The sequence below is a fragment of the Megalops cyprinoides genome, chromosome 15 (assembly GCF_013368585.1).
Source record: "Megalops cyprinoides isolate fMegCyp1 chromosome 15, fMegCyp1.pri, whole genome shotgun sequence".
Taxonomy (NCBI): Eukaryota; Metazoa; Chordata; class Actinopteri; order Elopiformes; family Megalopidae; genus Megalops; species Megalops cyprinoides.
Genome location: NC_050597.1, coordinates 16618553 through 16644300, shown reverse-complemented (window position 1 = coordinate 16644300; position 25748 = coordinate 16618553). Strand labels below are relative to the sequence as shown.

The window sequence follows — 25748 nt, the reverse complement described above, 5'->3', positions numbered from 1 at the left end:
CGAGTGTTATCTGTGTTTGTTTTCCATGATGAAATGTCTGTATGTGTGTGCAGGACTTACATCAAGCATCGGGAGCTTGCAGTGTCAAATATGTAAGAAATGCCATAGAATAACTAGAAGATCACTAGGCTCATCTTTCTGTGCAGGGAAATTTTCTGTTGTATTTATAAGATACTCCACCATTTCTGTTAGCATTGTTCTATTCTTCAATATGGAAAATAGAATATCTTCAAAGGGATGTCACCCACTCTTTATCTGAAAGAGCAAAATGCCTCATGCTTCCAGAGACAGTAACAATGGCAGTGTTTCTACTTCAAAGTAATCTCAAATTCCATTTAAAAAAAAAAAAGATTTCCCATAACCACTCTTCTCTCATGAATCTAAATTTATCAGGGACTCCACAAAAATACCCACAAACCTCTCAACTGTTCTTAGGCATGGAGCATTATGTACTACGTGTAATGATTACATTAGAGATCAGCACAGATATGACACCACTGTGAAACACTGTGTGTTATATTAAGACAATAATTCACAGTTCTATATTGGTTAATTCCATATGGCACATGGTATTAATTTCATTACTATGAACCCTACTGAACCCCTGACTAATGATTCAAAATGTTAGCGCATCAATGTACTCTTCAAACAGATCTTGTTTGCTTTTCAGCTGTTTATTGCTGGACTGTTTACATTTGTGCTGGAGTGTTTACATGCATTTTAATGTTACAATTTCTATATCTGTGGGGGAAATGTGTACTCACAGGAGCTGTGACTGAACAGTTCCATGCCTGTATGATTTTTGTGGGTATTTTGTACACAAAATGGAGTTTTGTATTTTTATACAGCACAGCAAATCGAAAAGTGAGGCACATGATTTTGTGTTGACAGTTAATCTCACCAGGCTTGGTGCAGTTTGTCTGAGCATTCTCTGTGGCACAAGAGTGCCACCATGTGGCCCGTAGTCTGCAGCCCTTGTGTTCAGCTTCCATATTGTGTTGGACATGCTGTCAGAATACAAATAAGTATGTCCTTGAATTATATGCCTGCAGATTTTTGGCTTCAGGTGCAGGTAATAATGCCTTTTTCAGAACTGAGCCACAGTAAGTCACAATGCAACTTTATAAATGAGATCCAGAAAGGAAGGTCAAATTGACACTAACATGAATATTTTACATTGCCATGGAAACCCACAACTACTCAGCAAAAAAAGTGATTAAATATGCACAATTTAATTAGAATTAAATTTCATGTGGTTTGAAAGGCTAAACAAGTTCAGTTTCTTGCATTTTAATTATTCAAATAGAATTCCTGCTACAATGTAATGATTACAAGAGGCAAATCATCATTAAAATGATAAAATGCCCTCTGCCATTGTAATTTGACAGCTTCCATGCATAACAAGAATGGTTTGAAAGTTTGTAGTTTAAAGAGTTAACCCATTTATCTGAAAAACTACACAACTCTGAATGTGATTAAACATGGGCATATGCTTCTGCTTTCCCCGTGATTCTTGTAGTTAATTTTAAGTCTTAAATATGAGACGTGATAAAACATGTATCGGTGAGCATTTCCTTGGGAGTGTGTCATCTCTTCTTATGCATGCATGCTGATAGTATGTTAGGTAATCAGACATTTCGACAGCTAGTGTGCAGTGTGCTACTGTAAGCGTTCCAGTACACAGAAGCACTTGTGATTTTAGAAACAAGAATAGAGGGGCTACAGTTGCTGATGCACCTCCAACATGGCCAAGCAAATGCCCTTTATATCTACCACCATGACTAAATTCAGCCCACTCCCCACACTCCCCAGCTTCCAGGTGAACATGCCTTGAGAATGAACAGCACAAGGACAACACAGAGGAAGTCATCTCTATTTTTTATTAGCTCAAAGCAGGAGTAAACACGATACGGCGTGGGTGTAATGTGATTTATTTTGAGTGGTGGCGGGGCTTGCTGAGCCTGCTGCTGTGGGCCAAGTGGAGGTCTAACACTGCAGGGTTATCCGTTTGTGCCGAAAATGAATGTTTTAAGACTCCAACTGGCTAATTGAAAATGTGGCTTTTAAAACAAGAGATTTAATAAACTAAACATCAAAGCTGGTCATTTTTCATCTGGGCGCCTTGAGGGAGACGGAACAAGTTCATTAGAGGCCCTCTCAGCTTAGGAAACCCCCATGACAAAGAGTTTTGAAGCTGCATTTGGTGTCAATTGCAGAGCTTCCGATGCACTAACTATAACCTAACCCTCTGTTCTTTCTTTACCATAAGACAGCAGTTGACATGTTTGAGTGGACATGGGAGGGGGGCACGACTGCCTCCTCAGTGAAAAATGATAGACATCTACCTTTATTTAATATCTCTTTATTCATGCTATAAATTAATAATGATAATGCTGCTGTCTTTTCCAGCATTACATATTGCAGTATTCTGTAATTTACTTCTTTCTGGTGGGGGTGGGGGACTTAATGCCACGAGGTGGGACAGGAGACTTAGCAGCCTGACCTGGGGCGGGGCTGGGAGCCTTGGTGGCAGGGGCAGGGGCAGGAGATTTGGCAGCCGGGGTTGGGATGACAATAGGGGTCTTAGGAGGGGTGATCCTCTTGGGCATTGGTATAGGCTTCACTTCTGGAATCTTGTCGCCATGCTTATAGACGCTTACGGTGATATCCACAGACTCCCCGCCATACTTGTTGAGCACGGTCATCGTGTACTTGCCAGAGTCCTCCAAGCCGACACCTTTAATGGTAAGGCTGGCAAACTTGCCCGAGTCCATGGCAATCACATAGTGATCATCATGCTCCACTTCCTGGTCGTTCTTGAACCAGGTGACGTGGGGTTTTGGGTCTCCACACACTGTGCAGGTCAAGCTCAGTGTCTGCAAATGGCAAAGTTGGAAGTAGAGTAAACTCTAATACACAATAGACTTCAATAAAACTGCACCAAAAGGCCAACATTTGCAAAAGATCAAAAAGGCCATTTTACAGAACATTAGTTAATTAATTTCAGCATATAAATACAGCTTTATCATGCACATATAACCTAATAGTATCACTGAGACCAATAAAAAAAGCATTTGGTAAATAATTTAATTTTAAGTAAACATCATGTGTTTCATCTTGTATTTGCCATATGAGGTAGTGTTTACCTTTGTAGCCAACACTGAATATACTATAACATGTAGAAAAATGCTATAAACATGGTGCTCATTTCTACAATCATCACACAGAAGAGATCACTAAATCACTGATAGGTTAACTGGGTTATAACATTATGATGTGGCATAGGTCCAATATCTTTGTTTGAATAGGAAATATAGCATTTCTTGTGGCATGTTTAAATCTCATTTTGAAAGGAAAGACAAGTTTCAGGTCTGGTTTTGATCATAACTCTATGTAACGCCCTATTCCACACCAAGAGGGAGGAATATGCCTGTTTTACAACCACAGCTCCCAGCCATTACCCCACGGCCAAGCTCAAATAAGGACCAAACAGTAGGTTGGGAGGGCAGAGACAAATAAAATTGATATAAACAGACCATGAATTAATATTAAAAGCTCCAGTGTAAGGCCTCACAGAGGATGCACTGATGCAGCAGCCTGTCCCATCTACAGTGCAATTGGGATTTGAATGGTCCTGTGACACCATAGATTTGCAATGCAATTACCGGAGCATGGCAATAATTTGGATGATATTACGGCTGAGACAAGTCTAAAGATGAATTAAAATGGACAGACACCAATACTTGTTGTAAAAGCATTTTAGCTGTGTGTTGCACTTCAGTGAAAGGCAAAGCTATCACAACCTTTCACCAGTAACTCTCATTTTCCATATTAATTCAACAACCATGCATTAATGCACACCAATTATAATAAAGGACAAACTTTCTACTGTTATTCCATGAGTAATGTTTGCAAATATTTACAAATTCATAATTAAGCCATACCTGTGAATGTGCAATTGTGTGGATTTTTTACATTAAACAATTTTCATAATTTAAACACATAGTACAATAGCCAGAAAATTAAATTCAGGCTATGTCTTACCTTCTTCTCCATGATAGTAACAACATCAGGGAGACCACCAACCACTTTACCACGGTCTAAGGATATAAATATTAAAGTTAATAATTTCAATTTAAATTTATGAATGTACATCAAGAAATAAATGTGATTACATGAAACTACTCACTCTTTTCTGCAAATGCTTCTGCTCTGTAAGGCAAAAGAGCAATTGTTTTGTTAATGGCCTCATCAGTGCAATGTAAGGCTTAACAAAAAGACTGACGTGCTTTTCTCATATCTTACATTACAACGACACCCAATGCAAAAATGATATGCTGCTTAGTTATAAATAATAGGTAGCAAGTAATGAACATCTTACTTGAGTCTCAGAAATTCTGCATAGGCATTATCATAGACTGCAATGAAAAGAAAAGAAATATCACAAATACACATACCACTTTTTATATTAATATACAAAACACGTGCGAAAAGTTAACTGTAGATGGGCCAATCTACTTTTGCTATTATTTATTCTTATTTCCCAAACCAAAAGGAAAATAATATTGTTATTTTTGCCAATCGAATCACAATGGTTTGAACTGGTTTAACCCCTTCTCACTCATCAATGTTATTATGCAACAGATGACATGACTGGGTCATGGCTCTGTTTATCATGAAACAGTCCATTGACAAACTTAAATCTAAGCAAGCATAGCACCTTACAAATTGTACTCCCATGACTTTACACTAGGATTTGCTTGAGATGCTGCCATTTGGTGCACAACTACAGAACCTGCCTTTACTAGTAGTTTCAGGTCTGTGTAATAAGTGTACAATGAGGTTGATCACTGGATATGTTTACCTACATCTTTAGCGGGTAGCACTGTAAAGTAAGCTAAATGTGGAAAATCCTAAATTAATCAATATGTGAATGGCATAAAAATAATACCCAAACACCTCATAAATGCTCTAAGTTCAGACTTGACTACTGTATATGCATGCCTAAGTTTTGTTGACACATCATCATCAAAGCCTGGCTAGGATCCAAATCTGAAATAATATTATCAGATCATGGGATAATCAAAATCGCAGGCAGGCATCTGACATAGAGCACTGATTAATTGTTCAATTATGATCAATTATTTTGTCAACCACCCTTTTTTGAAACAGCAGAAGTAACATCTGGTGAGAAACTGAAAAATAAGCATGTCTTCACATCACTAATTTGTACTACAGTACAATTAGCTTTAACTATTCAGACATCGATAGATCCTAGCCTTTATTTAATAATAAGAAGGTATGAATTACACATTTTTACCTGACACTCAAATGGATCTTCTGTCTGCTTGCCTACCATATGTTAATTCGTCACAAATTAATGGCACACCACTCAGGTGTAATCAATGAGCACTCATCAATACACCTTAAGTCTGTAAGACTTTACTAAGCCATAAACCTCACCCTTGCCAGAACACTGAGAGAATGTGAGTAATGTTCAGGTTTACTGCAGTGACCAAATATTTATTTTAGGTCACTAGTTTAAAAGCTTCAACCTCGGTATTTGATAGAGGAAATAAACAGTGACATCAGTATTGGACAGTGGTTTTATTAAATATACTTGCCTTGTCCTGAGAGGTCAATATTGCGAGTGTATGTCTTTTCAGCATCCATAATCTCAATGGTGTATAAGCCTTTATCTTTATCGGTGGGCTCAACAACCTCAATGCTGGCCATCTGTGGAGTGCCACCAATCCTCATCCTCTCTGAAGCAGAGATTTTGCTGTCCCTGAAAGTATATATATATATATATATATAAATATATGACATCAGGATATATCCTATAACATGTGAGGAAAGGAGACTATAAGATGAAACTATAGTTATTACAATTAACAACACCTTGAAACGGTGCTGACAGACATACAGAACATCCATACTTACATCATTTAAGTGTCACTTCATCACAATCTTCAACAATTCATCCAATAATTAGCCAAACAGCCCCAATCGGTACAAACGAATACATTCATTCAACAGCTATCCGGTATTTTGATGTTTGTGGCTCCATAATACATCACCTATTTATGTGTTTTGATTGCATACTATTGATGCGCTGCAGTTGTGGAGTTATACTGATGTGAAAGTTGTGCACTCTATCAAGGGAATGCACACTGGAGGAATGGCCTAAAGTGGTCTCCTCAATACATTTCTATGGACATTATGTGAACCATCTATGCTAAAACCGGCTTGGATCATTCTTTGAGTGCAGTTTCTGCCAATGCCTGCCCTATACCCAAACAGAATAGTTTTTGTTGTCTATATAGATATGCTGCTTTCTATCAAAACTGCCTCAGGGCAAAACATTAGGCAAACTGTAAGTCAAAGACTTGACTTGCATCAACATTACAGTGTGAAGAGAAGCAGCCATGAATACCAGATGCTTTATTTTTCAATACCCTGTTTAAGCCTCATGTTAAAACAGCATAATTTTAGACTTAATCTCAAATCATGTTTACATGCATAGTGCCTGTCATGCCTTGGGACACATACTCATGTGAATTCCATTTCCATATGCATTTACATAATTTTTATTCTCAGCAAAGTGACAAGGAAAAAAACAACATTGGCATACTTGTGCAACCAATTGATTCTCATCTCCTCTGTATAATACTTCATTTGGCACTGAATACGAATGCCTTCTGCAGTGCACTGAATTGCCAAGTCAGCTGCCGAGGATCCTAGATGGAGACAAAATAGCCATCCATAAACCTTTATTTGCTAAGATTCTCATTGTAATCACAAACTCTTAGCTAGACAGTTCAGGAGAGTTAACAACCAATTGGCAAGTTGGCCTGGAAGCGGTACAGCTTGAATTTCAATGTAATAATTTCAGTGTTAACATTATCATTTGTCAAATTCTTAACACAGATCACTCCAGTTATCGTTTCATCAATTTATTTTACTTTCACAACATGTGTAGCACTACACATTATGAAAATAAAAATAGTAATAAAATGCCACTTATGTAAATTTTAGATTATTTTGCTCATACAGAACTGAGTGTTCAGATTATACTTGTATTCAGTACTTTTCTGAATTTGCATGCTGTGTTGCTCACTTATGCAATGCCCAAAGTAACATTATCTACAATGATGATAGATCATTTTTTTCCTATACTGACACATCTCAGATTTGGAACTCAACACATACCAGCAAGATGGGAGAGCTCATTGATGATATCATCAAACACTACAACAAAGACAACAAAACACAAGAACTTTCATTAATGATTATAAAATTATGTGAAAATTATAGTGTAGTGTGGTACATTTTGAAATGTAAAAACAAGATGTGAAATCAACAATGCAGTACCAGTTTTCTAACCTGTAAAGATTTGAGTTTGATTAGCATGAAAAACTACGCATGAACATATAGCATGAATTAGTTTTAATAAACAAAACATACCTTGGCCAGAAATGTCTAACTGAGACACATCTTTTCCTCGGTCATCACTAATTGTAGCTTTGTAAATGCCCTGGCTCTTCTTGGAGAACTTGAGAGAGTAAGTAAGAAGCAAATTATTTCAGAGAAACCCAGATTAATAATATTTTTAGTACATGTTGGGCAACTGTAAGGCTCTTAATCTGTGGTCAAAAAGGTCAAAGGTTCATTTAAACATTTGCTATAACAAAAAAATACAGGTAATAACATTCCAGTGACATAGGACCAAAACAAACTTGCCCAGATTGTTCCAGGTATATTTAAGTATATCAGTTATGCAGAGACCATGGTTTCACCAGGAGCACAGACTGTCTTGTCCCTCCTATCTAGACATATAGTGTACTGCTATGTAAGAGTAAAATGTAAGAGTGACTACACTGTATTTGTTTAAATTGTTTAACTGGTCATTGTTTGTGGTCATTAATCAGAAATTCACCATGACCATTCACCTGTGCACTGTCATGTGACTCTATTTCACTCACATTTAGTTCTCATACAGGTTTAGCTTTTTCTTGGGAAATTAATTCAGCCATTCTGAGCACAAACTGTTTTTCTTTGTCTTTCTAATTGTACTGATTAAATCGTCATCAGTCATAGGAAATGGCTAATGTCATTTTTACAACCAGTCAGGAACATCTGAATGACAGCTTGCTGATGATCTCTACACTTGGAAAAGGTATAATCACTTAACCATTGGTCCAAGTTTCTCACTTTCTGGCAACAGTGGCTATCAATGAGGTGCCATGGGATCTTTAATGATGACAATATGTGAGGACTTTGATTTAACATCTCATTTGATGAACTCTATAGCTCAGTGTCCCTGTCATTGCACTGTGGCACTTATTTCCTGTTTGCTCCAGAGAGAAGACTGCCCCCTTCTGGCATACCAACACTACTTCCAGCAACAACCATTTTCCCTTTTCCTAACCTGTCTCCCATAGTAGTATTGACTGAACACAGGCCCTTTTAGCTTTTTAGCCAGGTAAACGTTATTGGGTGGTGTGGCTGCTGGCAGAGGTCGATTGATGAATGATGGTTCACTGCAACCATAGATCACTTAGTGATGTGACATATATGGCATCATATATTCTGTCCATTTCAAACAATCGTAGTCATCCCATGGTTACATTAGAAACCTCTGACCCACTACATTGAGGAAAGTTGCAATATCTGCCTCTTGGTTTATTCTGCTGTGAAAAGAGTTACCAAGGGGATGTGGAGTTTGCAGACTCCAGATGTCAAATCAGCAGGCACTTCTGGAATAATTTCCTCATCATCCTTGTACCAGTGGAACACAGACTCCTTCTTCAGATTATCCACCTGTGCAACGACCCATCAATATTTTCAGCTCAAAATACAAAAACACAAAAATAGGAGTAGAACAACAGTGGCACAAAGGATGTCTGTTTAGGTTAATCTACATGTGGATAAGGTGAACTTTACATTTCATTACCTTGCAGACAAGAGTGACAGAGCAGTCGTCTCCCACTTGGACGGATAGAAACTGCATGAAGTGAGGACCTAGAATGCAGATAATTGAGAAACACCAATAATTTCACACTTTTATATGAAATCTAACACATCTATATAAAGCAATGTCTTCAAAACAAGTACACCTCATTCAAACAGTAGTATATACAAATAAAATATATTCAGACAGAATATATTGATGGTATGTTACATTTTATGGATAGGCCAAATCAAACGCCATCCACTGGCAAATTATGTGAAATGTTATTCGGAAATTAAAATTACAATATGCGTGTTAAAATAAAAAGAGGTGTTGAGCAACATGATTGTAATAAACTGTTATCAATGTATCATTATCCCACCAGCTTTTATTGAATAAATTATGATGCAGGCCAATAAGACCTATAAATCTTCTATAATCCCCGTTTCACCCATGTTATTGGGCTCTCTTTTTTTAAAACACATTTACTTCATTTGTCTCGTTTATTACATTTTCCCACAATGAATTTCATTTCCCACAGGCACAGACAATTTTTCAAGAACAGTCACACTTCAAAGTGAATTGGACTCGTCAAAATAATCTAAAATGAAAATTATCCAGTTTAGTTCAATTTCAAATTTTCATAATGTACCATGACAGACATATATAGAATGAGCTAGAAATGCAATCATATTACCTAAAAGCTGCCTTTGAACTCTTGAGGATTTATAATTAATTATAAATGTACATATTCTACAGTATCTTTAAAAAGTTTGTCTGGTATATTTTGCAATCCTAAAATAAATTATTCTTAACAATAATATTATTAGAAATCCATATTAAAAGCCCATTGTCAATAGCTCATCTAAAACCCAATTACATAATCTAATATTACAAATTTTAATGAGAACAAACAGCATACTCCTTTGAAAAATAATTTCTTCATATACTCAATTCTGCTCCCACTAATGACCATTAAATTTAGAATTTCTCATCAGTTCCCTTTTCTGCTATTATGACAACATGCGTGCCATGTGGACTGAACACAGAATTAAAAGACCACTGCAAGTTGTCATATATATGTTGATATAATTAGTTGATGTCAGCACTATACACATCAGAATGAAAAATTGATCAATTCTGCACAAAGCTGTGCACATTGCCACATTTTATTGATCTTGCCTGGCACAAGAACTTCTTTCTTCCTGCAGTGAGGCCATCCAATAACACAGATCAGTAAATGTGTGCAAGCCTGAGGCAAAATCAAATCCTCATGTGCACAAAATACAAAAAAAAAAAAAAATGTATTTGTAGTAGTTGTCTAACAACCATATGGTTGCAAATTACGTGTGGAAGACATTACAATTTATGACTTTTGTTACAAACAGAAACGCATAATGCTGAATAAACTACATTTTCTAAATCACTTGTAATGCTTTTATGCTGGCTGGCAGTCTAAGTTGCCCCACTGTGTCCCTGTTCTCTGTTGAAATGAGAGGGATGATATAAATTGTGAACACACACAAGATAATTTGAACCGTGACTATACTGTCTTCATTCATATTCATCTTAATGGTATCTTTTCTTAGAGCATGTGTTTTCACAAGCTGGCACTACACCTTCACTAGGTGGCTACATTAAATTGGAAACAATATTGTGACCATCCTTTCATTCACTACAAGTTGTCCTGAATGCATCCTGACACTCATTCATCCCTGAATGCACATGAGATCATAGCAGCAGTAAAAAGTATATTTTTTCATAAATTCTCAATCAAGAGATACCCATATAGCTAAGCAGCTACTGTTGGCTCTGACCAACAATTGGACCTACAATAGGTCATCTACCAGAAATGTTATTCACCATGCATATGACTAGTAGATAGGTATTAGGGTATCTACTATAAATAATTACCTACTGTAATATTTATTCTAAATTCTTAGCTATTGGCTGTAGCTAGCCAATTAATTAGTCAGTGTCCACAATTCTGACTTTGTCTGACTTGAATATTGATTCTAAATGTGACCAACCACCTGGAGATGGAGTCTTCACTCTCTTGGTAAGGGTCCCTCCCTGGAAAAAAGGTCTGCTGCTCTACTGAAAATTCCAGGTACATTTTCAGGTGCAAACAAGCTCAGGTGTCCATGGGACCATATCAGCAAGCTTGGCTCCAGTGTGGGTGGTGAGAATGAATCCACCCTGATGATATTCCAGCAGTAGGAAAGTTTATGCACATTGTAGAAAAAACATCTGTGCAGCAGCAATGCACTCAAACGTTTCTAAGCCATATTACATTCTTTCTCAAAAACACTTCAACCTTTGGCTTCTTTTGCTTTGTTCCCATCTCTGTTGCATATTTAGTTAGCTACGGTTTTTAGTACCATTTCTACTTTTACTTTGCTTAATGGGTGCCCTTTGCCTTTGCATCAGCTTCAGGGCTTTCTGTTTTTTAGAAAATGCCCGTTGACTAACAACTGTGGTGAATTGTTGATTTGAATTGACTGAACTGTTGAACTCTGAACTCTGACCACAACAAACATACTTTATCTGACTTCCAGACTTAAACTGGTTATTTATTGTAGCTAGCTACCACAAGACTGTGATTACTTTACATTACATTACTTATATATTACATTGAATGTACCGGCTGCTTTACAAATATTTGAGAACTAATAATAATAACAAAATTTATACTAAGATCACCATCATATCTTGGTGGAGGTAGGTGGGATTAGGGGGATTTTGTTTTCTTTCTTTTAACAACTTTGCTTTCAGATACATTTTACAATCTATGAATATCACTGTTTGGCATTGAGTATTATCTCTGTGATGGACATAAGCCATGTGTAAGCTGAACACTGCCAATACCATTAGTATTAGGATGTTTTCAATTTGAAAAGGCAAAATTGAGTTTGTCAATTAGGTTAAATGTACAAATGTTAAAGTATTGTCTGATTTGTCCACATTCAACTGCATTTATAGCAGATTGTGGATTAAGATGGTTATTGATTGTAGCAATCTATGACACACTAAGGATGGATAATTATCCTACTTACCACAGCCAGCTAGCTGACATCATTGTTGTTGAATTTAAGGTGAATGATACAGTAAGTAGCTTTAAGGAGAAAGATGGCACAACAATATAATTTATTTTCATAAGAAAGTATAGGAGGTCCTTGCTCCATAAGGGGCATATTCTATTTTAGTAAATGGCAAATATAGAATTATACACAAATTAATTATGTTCCTGGAACAAAAATCCACAATTAATGCAAAGAAATAATGCAATAAGCCAGTGATCAATATATGCCAAAAGCAGGGAAGGAGTACTAAATGGATGCACAAAAACCTAGGTTCAACTGAGTTGTAGGGTGCTCTTAGAGAATAAAAGCATTTTAAATCATTTAAGGAGATGCATCATGGTCATGTTGGATTGTGCATGACTAATGTCTGTATTTATATTATAATAAAATAAATATGAAATATGTCCAATGAATGTAAGAGCAGGGGTGTTGACATACTGGTCTGATGAAAGGGAACACAGAGAGATGCAAGGATCAAGTAGTGCTGACTGGCAGTAATATGCAAAACCACAAATGGTAAATCCACAAAGATTGGGCCTATTTTCTTTTTAATTTCAGCCAGTTGCATGTGGCTTTACATGACTGACTATAGAAGCATACCCTACACCAACATGGGGTCAAAACAGCGTTTTTGACAAGATCATACAATAGGCTTTAAACAAAATCCCAGTGAATGTAATTTCATGCATGTCCTGTCCACACGTCTCACACTGACAAGGCACTAGCTCCATACTTGTGATAGTTCAAAGAGTATAAGAAGGGCACAATAACCAAATAATAATCAAACAGCACACCATTTTCTACTGAAGGATATATTGGAACCCATGTGTAACCAAGCATATCAAATTTAGACAGGCTTGCTTACCTAAGCAAGGCTAGCTCTGCAGCATAATACTACTGCACCATTTAAATGTATTTAAAAAATCAATTTTCACAGTAAAACATTAACTAGCTTAGGGTACAGAATATAGCTGAAACAGCAAGGTGTACAAAGCCTGTATTAATATGTTAGTGATGTAGAGGAGAATCTGCAGGTTATGCCACTTTATGCAGCCAACATTCAGTTCACCGAAACATTTCCAATTATTCAAAATCACAAAAAAACAGACACATAGATTTTGTAGCTATATGCCAGGGGTTTTCAACTTTTATCCTGGAGATCTACCACCAAGTGTGCTTTCTATAGCACTTCAAATCACTTGTTAGGAGAAGGGAAGCACCTGTTACCCACAGACAACTAATCAAGCACCCTTGTTTAAAGCAACTGTGGTAACTGAAATCTGCTAGGTATTCTGCTAGGTCTTTCAAATAAATGGTCTAGTCAAAGGACCATGTAATCAAATATTGCAATGCTTTAGCTTAACCTTCATTGAAAATTTACAGCCATACACTTAAGTACAGAACAATGTCTTATTTTTCATCATTCAGTGAAGATGTAATGCTGACAGTAATGGGTTGTGTGTAGGCAGAACAGGATGTAGACAGATCATTACATAGCATATTTATAATAAATATGTGCAAAAGAAATGGGTGGTAGATCTTAAGGATCAGACATGAGACCACAGCCACATACTATACTCTGTACACTTAACATATGCTGACTGAATAGCTAGCATTAGGATGTCTGCCAATGTACAGAACAGTAATGTGTGCTAGCTGTAAGCCTGTAGCATGCTCAATATGACAAAGACATACCAAAGCAACCTAGAGCACAGAAAGTTCAGCTCATCTTGACAGCAGCACAAACAAATGACAGGTTTGAAACTAGGCACAGACAACAGAAACCCACATACCCTCAAAACCGTTAAGGAAGTGGATGAAGATAGACTGATGTGCGGTCTCTTTACTTACTACCTGACATCAGTCACATATGTCTCAGGACATTCATACTATCTCACTTTATTTCATTACATTGCAGAGATATAACAAATAACCAGATAGAGTGCATTTTTTTTCAAGAGGGTGTAACTGACTGGTATGTGTTGCTCTCAGTCATCGTTACAACTTCTTGTGCCCCATCATTTTGCTTCCCATCCAGGATCATAACTCCATTAAGACTGTGCATATTTATTTTGCTATAAACTCTTAATGTTAGGTAACGGTCTTTTAGTAGTGCCACTGCAGAGCTTTAGCACTGCTTAAACTGAACATTACCATGAAATGCTGCCGGCTTTCCATTCCCCTTTCATATGAACCAACGCCATTTCATTACCCCTGGGAGAAGTCCAGCTTCAGCTTAAAGCATCACGGCCGCATCTTGCTTGCAATTAGTACTGCAACTACGGTATGTTAGACCATGCTACCATTCATGTGCATTCAAGCATTACTTCAATTAGCAAAGAGTGACCACCAAGTATCTAGAGGGGGCTAGTGCTCTTACTAATGTTATCTATTTAAAAGGAAGTCACTTTTTCCCTCCTACTCAAGTGTTGTCACCCTGGCAGTACCTGCAGCAATTAGGGAAATGTGCAGAGATCACACAAGAGGCTAGTTGCTTGACCCAGCTAACACATGCCTCCATATTTAATACAAAATAATTAAATTATCATATTAAATTATTTTACCAACAAACATTGAAAATAATGTGATATCACAGTGCCAAACTGATCACTGTGCATGTTGTTTTGTATTTAAAAAATCATGATAGAAAGACTTTACATCCATTGGCTTTATACAGCAGACAGATTGATGGGAACAATGGTGCACAATGGAGTGTATACATAAAGCGGTAACATTCATTAAATCAACCCATATTGGCTACAGCAAAGCAGCTGGAAACTGCAGTGGAGTACCTCACAGTACAGTTTGCTAGTCAGCTGTAGCTAGTATTTCATGTTTCAAACTAGAATTCCAGAAATTGAAGAGTAAGGCCCATGTATTGGACTAAGCTTTTGCCCTTAGTCAAATACAAAAAGATACACTATGCGACTTGTTTGCGCTTGTGTTTTTTCTGCAGACATTCTCAACATTCTTTCCTGTAGACATTTGTCATCATTCTTCAGATAAGGACATCATAAACAGGCAAGACAAGGCTCATTACCTCTAATTTCCACCATTATTTTTGTCTATTCACCTGAAATGAGACACTTGTTCTTAAAGAAAAGCATACAACAATAATGCACATGCACTGAACAGCAATATATGAGGTGTTATGGTCAACAGACGACAAGCAAAACAAGATCAATGCCAATTAATGCAATTGCATTGAGAAAGTCAATTTGTTTGGAGCCGCACTTTTTTCACTAGCTGATAAGCGGTGAATAAAGACAAGAGAGTTATCTGTTGATTCTGATTTTAAATCATGGCAAACAATCGCATAGTATTCCTTTAAGTTAAAATATAAGACACAAACAATAAACAAACAGAAACACTTAATGAATTAGCTACCTATCTATCAATTACAATTTCCACTAATTTGTAACTTTTCAACCCATGCATGAAAACACAAGTCACAGGGGGACAAAGGTGACTTCAAATGTCTTTATTATTGGTTTAGGGAACAGAATGAAGTCGCACAACACAGTTTAAAATTGTGAGAAGTAATAAGGTTGCAATATTATGCTGGGAACAAATTTATGATTTAAATTTCCCAGACAAGAGACACTGAATGAGCAAAGACAAAGTCACAACACAGATTGCATCAACGTGCTAGTAGCATGCCCATTCACAAAACCTAGATATCATTCTTACGTTGTCATCATTTAGGTACAATCTATATGTAATTGTAAAATAACAAGAAAACCATGCCATCATCCTAGAATAATTCATTTGTAGTTCTTTATTTTCCCCCTGACTTTAGATTCATCAATTAAGGATTGGAATCACCTCACTGTGACACCGTCTGCACCCACACACTGAAGTGAGGTGCATGTATTCCTTCATTACTCTTCCCCAAAGCCAACAGCTTTTTTTTTTTTTTTTTTTTTACACAGAAGTCCCACAATGCACTACAGAACAGACAATGCTGATTGGCAAGTTTGGCATACCTCAAACAGACAATGCTGACTGGCAAGTTTGGCATATCTCTCACTTAAGAACCTATAGCTGCCTGACAAGACATTAGGAGGTGTTGATGCAGTGGTAAGATGACAAACTCTGACCAATGTAAGCCCACTTATACTACAGCAAGACAGCACCAAATATTTCCAACAACCACAGACCCCTTGTCATAGATGGCTAAAGACATAGAATCAGACTTGCAATGGCTGAGCCATAAGACACAGTTCGCCGTTATCATGACCACCTTTACCAACTTAGCCACTCGGGGCCCCAGTTAAAGCAGGTATTAAGGGGAAACCAGATAGTTCACTAGCTCAGACAAGAGGCTGCTTCTGCTGCTGAAGCAATCTTCCATAAAGCAAGATACAATATGTGAAATATCACCTTCAATTTTGTGCCTACACCCCTCTCTCCAAATCAATAGCAGCCCATGAGCAAGAAATAGGGGCGGCAGAAAACTAACTGTCCTCAACCTATTTTTCATACTCAACAAATGTGCTAGTTTAAGTCAGGATCACCCATCAGCTGCTGATTCATTTTTACTTAATTGTGGCAAATGAAGCATTACAGTAAAGATGTCTGATGGCTTCATCATCCCATCTGAAGAGCACAAAGATAATGCTTTCACTAAGCAGACAAATGAAATGGAATCAGCCGCTAATGGGTGATCTTTATTTAGATTGGCGTGCTTGTTAATCTTCCAAAATAAACAAAACAGGATCAGGACAATAATGAATTAAAGTTCTCTGCCTCCCCTATTTGTTGCTTACCAGCTGCCACTGAGGCAATTGCTGTGCACCTTCTGCGGAACAGACATGAATTTTTCTGCCTTATTCAAGTAGCTGGTCAATAATTCTGCATTCAAGAGAGCATCTACTAAAATCACTGTAAAGCCATTCACTTGACCCCCTTCATTGTTGATGCAACCACATCTTAATTTTCAGTCCAAAACGGCAGCTAGTTTGAATACAGTCAATAATGAAATAATATCATATTTAATGTATAATATGTATTCTTCTCTAGAGGCCTTTATGGGTCAAATTATTTATATCTTTATATTTATTAGCAAACATTTTACCTGACAGTGACACTCTGATAAACACTGCCTTAAATTTGTAAAACACTGTATTGCTACCTAATTTCAGATGGAGTTTATCAGAGTATCACCTGGGAGTGAGGATGTTTTCCCCCACACTACACCTGTTCATTGGGGTACGCAGTGCAAAATGCTTGAAAAATCAAGCATCGTGGCATGCAACTACATAAACCTGATATACTGCAAAATACTAACAGTTGCAAAGACAAATTGCGGTGAAAACTATGACATCACCGTGATAAGTACTATCATGGTAGTGTTGTGACATGATTATGTATTCATTATAACATAATCTGGCACCTCATAGCATTATATCAGTATTAAAATTCCTTCCAGTGAGATTCAGAGTTTAAAGGCTGACAACAGTTATCTTAGTATGCTTCATAGAGAATTACATTTTAGCAGATAATGATGTATTTCTAAATATTCTGAATTTAATTCACCTCAAGGTTTTATATTTGTATTTGCTTTATGTAATCAAACCAAATTAATTAGTTGTGCACAACTTACACTATAACGTTATTCCACAAGTGTAAGTCAGTTTTAAGACCTATATTTCATTTTCAAATTCGGTGATACCTTCTTTCACTCTGATGTACTCCCGCCTTTGGTACTCAGCCTCTGCTAAAGCTGCCTTGAAAGCTGTAAACAACAAAAAAATATAATGACTTGAACGATCACTAACAATAACTCATGGAGCAGACTAACCCAAACTGCAGCGATATACAGAAAAGAACAATCTCACCATCTCCAATGAGAACAAGAGAGGACTGGTTCTTGCCCTTCCCATCTTGAATCTGAACAGTGTAGGTGCCTTCACTCTCTTCAGTGAAATGATCCTGGACCATCTCAATGATGCCAGTGGAGACATCGTGACTCATCTTGTATTGCTAAAATTGAACAGTATAGAGACAATTTTCTACCTTTTGCTTTGCTTTGCCATTTTCGTTTTAATTAAGCAGGAATTGTTGTGAAATATCTCTTTCAAACCTGAAAAGATCAAGTTTAGGAGATTAAGTTAATAATAAATTGATGTAATGTATTTTCACAGTTTTTGTGGAAAATACAAGATTATATATATAAATCTTTACTCTCAGACTATGATGTTGACACCACATTCCAACCATGGAAGACTATGACATAAAGAAGCAAGGAAATCATAGACTGTTATGCTTTATCGAGTGAAGTCTGAGTATTTATGGTGGAATCACAGCCCTGTATATACCTCACTGCTGACGAGCTCTTTGTCATTTGCAAAGAATTTGTATGTGACGGCAGAAGAGATGCTCTCGGCCTGCAGCCAGAAGCGCATGCGACCCCTCTCCATGATCTTGTAAGCCAGCTCAGTCTTCAGAGGAATGACTAGAGAAGAGGAGTAAAGAAAGGGAGATCAGGTCTAATAGAATCATGACCACCCACCTCTACAACTGAGAGGGTGCCACTCTTCAAGCAGCTCAGCTCGCATTAGTCAGCCTAGAAGGCTTAGCGAGATGTCCGTTATGACAAGCTTATGTTGCATGGATTTTGCCAGACTGTGGATACACTCACACTTTCTCGTCAAGCCAAGGCCGGTTGTATGGTCTTGAGATTGGAAAGGTACACATGGTGTGATTAAGGCTCTCACACTACATTGCTGCAGTTCCAGCTCTTGTCATGTCAGAGTGGTGATATTGGCAACTTTCAAAACTATATTAAACTATGCACTGTTATTGAAACAGGAAAATGTGTGTTTTTTAAATGAAATTTGAGTTTATCCCAAATAATGCTCTTTGACCACACATATAAGGATAATTTGTGTATTTAAAGTTTACAGTTTATCACACACCACATAAATGGACTCAATTTCATCATAACAGAAGGACAAATGGGGATCAGCAATTACTCTGAATATACTGGTAATATTATCTTCACCAAAAACATAACCCAATGTTCCTGACACATATGTGACATACACTACGCATTCTCTCTATTTCTCATGGGGACACCTGCATACCCTTCTAATTTATTTGACAGTAGATTCAAGATCATGGTAATGATCCTTAGCTCAATACAATATAAACTTAAACACAAACATATACTGGGTGCAAAATCAAAAACTTATCCAAATCCATACTGTTAATTAACTGTTAAAAGAGTGCTAGTTGAATATTTATACATACCACTGCCCTCTTAATACACAGCCATCCTTTTCTTCTATCTGGTTTCTATTTGTATGATTGTGACAAGGCAGCAATAATGCCAGTCATACAATCTTGTTCCTGCCATAGTTTGATAAGGTTCTCTGTATGTTTTGGCCTATATGCTGCAGGGCTACCTTTCTCTTTATAGCTGTTACCTGTAACCTCGTAGCTCCTCTCACTATTCATTATAATGCGGCTTTGAGGACAGACAATTAGAATGTTAGAATTACATCAGGGCATTCTAGCATGGTCAGGAACTGGCAGAGGTAATTATTGGGAGGTCAGTGAGTCTTACACAGAATGACCCAATACATCCTGATCGTGATCCATATGATGAGAAAAACTGTATTCAAATTGTGCAGTGAAAATTCAGCATTAGTGGTTCCACTCCTGAAGTTTGTCAACTTAAATTACAGGAACATCAAGAATTCCAATTTACTTGACTGCATGCAGACACCATGTTAAATGCTGACACACATTATATATCTTTTAAACAATGGTATGGTTTTTGGCAATTTGGCAAAAAAGCTAGTTACAGCTAGTGTCACAAGTGAAGTTTGCATGGTAAAAACAGAATATCTGCTGTTATCCTTCCTAAGTGGACTTTTTCAGTCTGTAGGGCCTTCTTCCATTTCTGCCTGTATAAGAACAGCCTGTAATGACAGACAAAGCCGTTTTGGCTATAATATTTTTGAGCTGCAGTGAACTGCACAAGTACTTTATGGCAATTTACAAGGAATGGCTACCCCTGGCTATTTTGTCCACTGTGCACATACTCAAGACACTAATGTCTGAGTAAGTCACTCTTTGCCTTAATTTCGTTTACTCATTGAAGTGGAACAGATACTTTAAGAGAGAATACTTACTGGGGTGTCTGATGTCATAACTCTGAGCCAGCATTTTCTCCAGCTCTGCAAGAAGTTAACAGAAACAAACAGAATTCTACAAATCATACCATGCATGACCAAATACAAATTAAACCACAACAACCAATTTTTGTCCTTTTACCATTGGCTAAATTAAAAATAATTTCTCTTCAGCTGATGCCAGCACATTTAAATTAATGAAAAAGGCTCAAAGTTGTTACACATTAACATATATTTACAAATACAGAGGAAACACTTAAATATAAACAAGAAGTGTAGTCCATAAGCATGTGTGGGTAAACACACTGATTTGAGATACAAACCTCTGCTTTACAGCAAAAATACTAGGATAAAGATCCAAATACACACATACACATAAGTCAATGCGTTGTAGTTGTAGAGAGGACTGACAATGGCCACATCTTTAATTATGGCACTCTTTCATTATGTGATCACATTTCATTCTGTATTGCTGTTTAGAAATTTTCTGCATGCTGGACAAAATAGTTTGGGCTTGGATAATGATATTTTTATAAATATTTTCATCCTTATACGTTGTAAGTCACGGTATATACAGTCAGTACATCAGCTACATGGCTCAATAATAATAACAAAAGTACATTTCAAAAACCCACCTTCCTTTACAATCACATAGCTTGAGGAGACACCATTAGTGTGGGTGACCGCAACAGAAAAAGTCCCTATATCTTCTTTGTCAGGGTTCTTGAAAATGATCTTGGAGCTGGAAAAATAAGGAGGGTTTTCAAAACAGCGAGTGAAATCAATTCCTATATACTTATGTAGATCTTCAAAGACTGATGTATTATTACAACTGTTGTGTGACTGGGAAAAAGGGGGTATACATTAGCCCCTTCTCCAGTATTATGATTCCAATAATCCATCTGAGTGAATGATTTGGGGCTAGGCACTTGGGATGAGATCAATAGGGAAACTTTAAGCAATGCTTTGCAACAGTGCCAACAGGAAGCAAAATCCACAGTTAAAGGTTGTAGAATTATTCTAGAGGAGGTATGGCATTAATCTCACATCAGGATCTCTCTGAAATGTTGTGTACTGAACTTAATGTTTTCCTGTTGAACTGAGCCCTGATCACGAGGAAGCTGATTTTTGTTAACTACATATTGCGGCTGATGGTGTACTTTCTTTGAGGTGAGTTAAAAATGGTTCCTACTCTCAAAGGGCCAGAGAAGCTGCCTACTGTTATTTTTACATTTGATTTAGGGAGTTAAGGTGTACTTATACTGTTGGGATAGACAATTTAGCTATTTCACACTGGTCTTTAATATAAGTATTTTTTCATATTTTCTTTTTGTTTCTGACAATAAAGACTTTGATACATTCCTGCCTCTGCCTGTTTGTAAACCTGTACACTATTATTATTATAGCCTGTATACAATTATTTTTCCTCACATATGTAGCAAATGCTACATGCTATGGAGTTTCTGGTGAAATATCTTCATTATTTCAAAAAAAGTGGGCAGGTGTTCATCTTACCGATTGCCTTCAGTTTTAATGACAATTCCTTTAGTGAAGTCAGTGATTTCTTGGTAGGATTTCTTCCAGATGAACTGTGACTTTTCAGACATTTCACAACTTTCGTATGACATGTATATGTCACCTGTCTCTTCATCCACTCCACACTGTATCTCCTGGACACCTAACAGTAGAAAACCGCAAAAGGTGCTTGATTAGCCAGTAAGAAAACAATGCACAGTTAACACTGAATGCTATCACAATCCAAACATACTAGAACATGTATTTTTATTATGGTATCCTTTGTTCTGTTCAGACTGGCCTTTCTTAGATGAGACTAAATTTGCACAACTGATGATCAAAAACAGAGTAATGTGACAAGGGGATAAATACCAACAAGTAAAAGTCACACTAAATGTGTTAGTACCTAGCACAGCTTCAGCAACCACAGGGTCAGACGCGGTGGAAGGCTTCCCAGTTCCTTCTGCGTTCTGTGCACGCACCCTGAAGACATAGGATTGACCTTCTTTAAGATGAGTCACCTGCAAATCAGATGTGTTTCATTAAACACCAGCATCACTGGAAATAACAGAGAGCAACTGCATATGCTGGGTATTGAGGAAGGCATTGATCGTATCCTCAAAGGCTAAAGGACTGCAAACTGTGAGACATGAGAGCAAGACAAAAATTCAGTTTTTTACCAAATCTTCCTTTATGAAAAGGAGAAAATAAAAATCATTTATCACCTAAACAACTTTACATTTTATAATGTTCAGTTCAGTTTTATAATTTTTGATGTGCAGGGATGTTTACCTTCAGGTAACGGTGATTGACAGCAGTTTCATTCACAGTGGTCCAGGTGTCTGAGTCTTCCTTGCACATGTCCACAAAGTAACCAGTGATTGGACTCTGGCCTGTATACACTGGAGCCTTCCACTCAAGGACTAAAGAGTCATTCCTGATCTCACAGAAGGTCAGATCATAAGCAGGACCTGAAATTCACACACGGTATTCCCAAACAGCAGCCATGACTTACATGAATATAATATTTCAGGTACACAATCCTTCTGCTTCACTATATATCATATACACAGTTTCATATTGTCAAAGAATACAAGAGTTTCGGAGCAAATAAACACATCTGGAACTGTTCTGGATACAATACACTTTCTATCTATCACACATCAACACACAAGATATGTTTGGAAACTTTATTGCTAGCATGTTCATATATTACATGTTATAGATCTGCAGAATTCTATTCAAAATAACAGGAACTATTGGGAATTGGGAACCATTTTTTGGGAACTCTGACTTTCCATGTCAATATGTTTTTCAGGAAAAACCATATTACTGATGAACTGTGTTTTTGTACCTGGTTCTGGCATGTTCCATGCGTCACAGAGGAAGTGTGCACTGGGTTTTGAAGGTTTTCCCACTCCAGCAAGACTTGCAGCATAAACCTGAAACTCATAAACTGCACCCTTCTTCAGATTTTCAACCTACAGTGAAGGAAGAAGAAAAAAAATATCTTGATGGGAAGAGTGGTCACAAATCTCCCTCAGCAGTGTCAGAGCTACAATAAATGTCAACTCAGTGTAATCCATGCTAAAGAAGGATTGAGAAAACAGTACTGTAACTACAGGGGTGTAAATAAAGGAGACCTTCATGTTTTCTGGAATACAATTCATTGTTTGTGAGCATGATTTTGTTCCGTGCAGTGCCATTAATCTTAGAGCATAACATTTTAATTATTTTTAAGCTAAAAAAGATACATATACATACAAAGATTCATAGATATTTTTCTGTTATGTTGTGTTCCTATTTATGAATAAATATGAGGGTATTGTGTACAAATTGTAAACACTGCTGGATAAAAAGGCACTACCTTGAAGATTCTTTCGTGGATGGGGGTCACATTGGTCTCCCTCCATTCCTTATGTGACACTTCCCGCTTATCAACATAGTAGTCAGTGACCTTGGCCCCACCAGTGTGCTTGGGATGCTTCCAGTTCAGCATCATGGAGCTGCCATCGCAGTGGAGTAGGGCAATGTCATAGGGGGAGGATGGTTTTGCTGCAATGGAAAGACAAAGTGTTTCCATTGTAATCACAGGGTGTCTTACTGGGAAAAAAATAACAGCCCGAATACAACGGTTGTGTCAGGGTCTCCAGCCATAGTCCCATGTCAGGATGCTAGTGAAATCTGCCTCTAATTCATAAAAAGTATAAACTATATGCTCTGAACTAAATAAAAAATGCTTTGCTAATGTGCATCTTATTATGAAAACTAACATTTTTGCTGTTTTTATTTATGAGTCATTGTGTATACATAAAGACGTTCAACAGACCCATCTCCAATCCTGAGCTGTTTTTGTTTTCATTTGTAGGATATTTTTGCCAACAAGCTTATTCTAAGTGCATACTAGTTCTTGGTTAATAATCATAGCTAATGTGGACATGGACAAATTTCTACCCTAAAAGAACAGGAGTCCATGGGTAGCCTCCCTGATAAACCTATGAAGCTACCCAAAAATCGCATATACTACTCATGGCTGACACAAATGAACTGTCACAGGAAAACTTTGGTCTGGAAAACTCCATTTTCGGAAGGCTGTTTACTTACTAAGAGCTGCTTGCACAGAGAGAGGTGATGACTCCTGAGACTCATCACTGAGTCCCAGCTCATTGATTGCTTGCACACGGAACACATAGGTCTCTCCAGTGGTCAAACCATGAACCACAAACCTGGCACAAGAAACAACGACAAGCTTCAATTAAGAGTCAGTATCTCCTCCACTTTTTCTACCATATAGTGTGACTGACAGTTCTGTGACAGCTACAGCCTCCTTCCCGTGTATTCATACCCAGAATAAACAGGAATAAAAAGCACAATATTGCAGGACAAAGATACAGATTGAGTAATTCATATTTTTCTATTTAAAAAATCTTTAAAATGTCATGCCTTATTAATCATTGTACTGCACACAGTAGAATTGTACTGGTCACAAATGATTAGTTTCATTCCAAAAAATGCTAGACAGAAATGTTGGTTATACTATGTTTTATGTTCCTATTTAACCAGGAGTATGAATAAAAACTGATGCCACTGTATACTGTATATCAGAATACCTTGTGTGCTTATGTGGTTTATGATTGCATGAAATCCAGTCTTTTGATCCCTTTACACAGGAGTCAATGTAATATCCAATGAGATTGTTGGGTTCTTTAGGAGGATCCCACTGCACAAGAACAGAGGTTTTTGTATGCCTGGTGGAAACTACTTGACCAGGAGCAGAGGGAACACCTGGGTGGAAAGAAACACAATTTGAGAGCATGAGATTAAAAAGAGCAATACACACTTCTGAATATTACTCTGAATAAATATTAATGCTGGGGTAAGTAGTGTGACACACATTTGGTAAACTGCTTGTTTTGGTAAAGTGCATGAATTTAATTTAATATTCTTTTTGTAACTAATAAGGTCTCATTTTGTGTTGCCAGATCCACATTCCCGACAAAAGGCATTAACATGAAGTTTCATTCCACTTTTTTTTTTTTAATTCTTTGTATTGTATTGATTCCATTGTTTCCATTACAATAAGAGCAAATATACTGATGGGAAGTTCACCAATGTGCTTTCTTTTCAAATTATTTCTGTCAAAATTAAATTTGCAAATGTATCTTACTCAGATACAGTAAATATATCTTGCATTGCCAGTGAACAGAAAGTGAGAAGACTTCCTTCTCTGAGTGTAGAACAGACACTTTTTCAAACCAAACTTACCACGAAGCTCCTGGGTTTTGATGTGTCCTGTAGGCTTAGAGGCCTCACTGGTACCATACATGTTTGCAGATAAAACACGAAACATGTACTCCTTCCCCTCTGCCAAGTCAAACACGGCATAGCGCGGAGACCTCACCGGCACCTGGGTATTTACTCTCTGCCAAGTTCCACTCTCAACCAGACACTGCAAAAAAGAGCTTCATGCTAATTTGGCGCACTACACAGTTCACTTGCAAACAGTTCACATCTTGGTGCACTTTGACTTTTTTGTTCAGGTTTGCTTCATCTCAG

At 37.2% G+C, this 25748-nt stretch overlaps 1 protein-coding gene across 1 annotated transcript in view; it reads right to left on the bottom strand.

The window, feature by feature from the left end:
* Positions 1-1866: 1866 nt before the first annotated feature.
* myom2b (myomesin 2b) overlaps positions 1867-25748 on the bottom strand; it is a 41935-nt gene continuing 18053 nt past the window's right edge. The window contains exons 14-36 of the mRNA XM_036546756.1: positions 25458-25641; positions 24803-24977; positions 24297-24418; positions 23560-23747; positions 23047-23173; positions 22485-22663; positions 22099-22213; positions 21693-21855; positions 20813-20919; positions 20178-20222; positions 18357-18493; positions 17877-18021; positions 17711-17773; positions 8957-9024; positions 8710-8823; positions 7468-7555; positions 7213-7251; positions 6635-6740; positions 5625-5788; positions 4382-4418; positions 4190-4212; positions 4045-4100; positions 1867-2876 (exon numbers count right to left, since the gene is read on the bottom strand). Of these exons, the coding sequence (XP_036402649.1) occupies positions 2436-2876; positions 4045-4100; positions 4190-4212; positions 4382-4418; positions 5625-5788; positions 6635-6740; positions 7213-7251; positions 7468-7555; positions 8710-8823; positions 8957-9024; positions 17711-17773; positions 17877-18021; positions 18357-18493; positions 20178-20222; positions 20813-20919; positions 21693-21855; positions 22099-22213; positions 22485-22663; positions 23047-23173; positions 23560-23747; positions 24297-24418; positions 24803-24977; positions 25458-25641 (2886 nt within the window). The 3' untranslated portion in view covers positions 1867-2435. The remainder of the gene's footprint in view (positions 2877-4044; positions 4101-4189; positions 4213-4381; positions 4419-5624; positions 5789-6634; positions 6741-7212; positions 7252-7467; positions 7556-8709; positions 8824-8956; positions 9025-17710; positions 17774-17876; positions 18022-18356; positions 18494-20177; positions 20223-20812; positions 20920-21692; positions 21856-22098; positions 22214-22484; positions 22664-23046; positions 23174-23559; positions 23748-24296; positions 24419-24802; positions 24978-25457; positions 25642-25748) is intronic.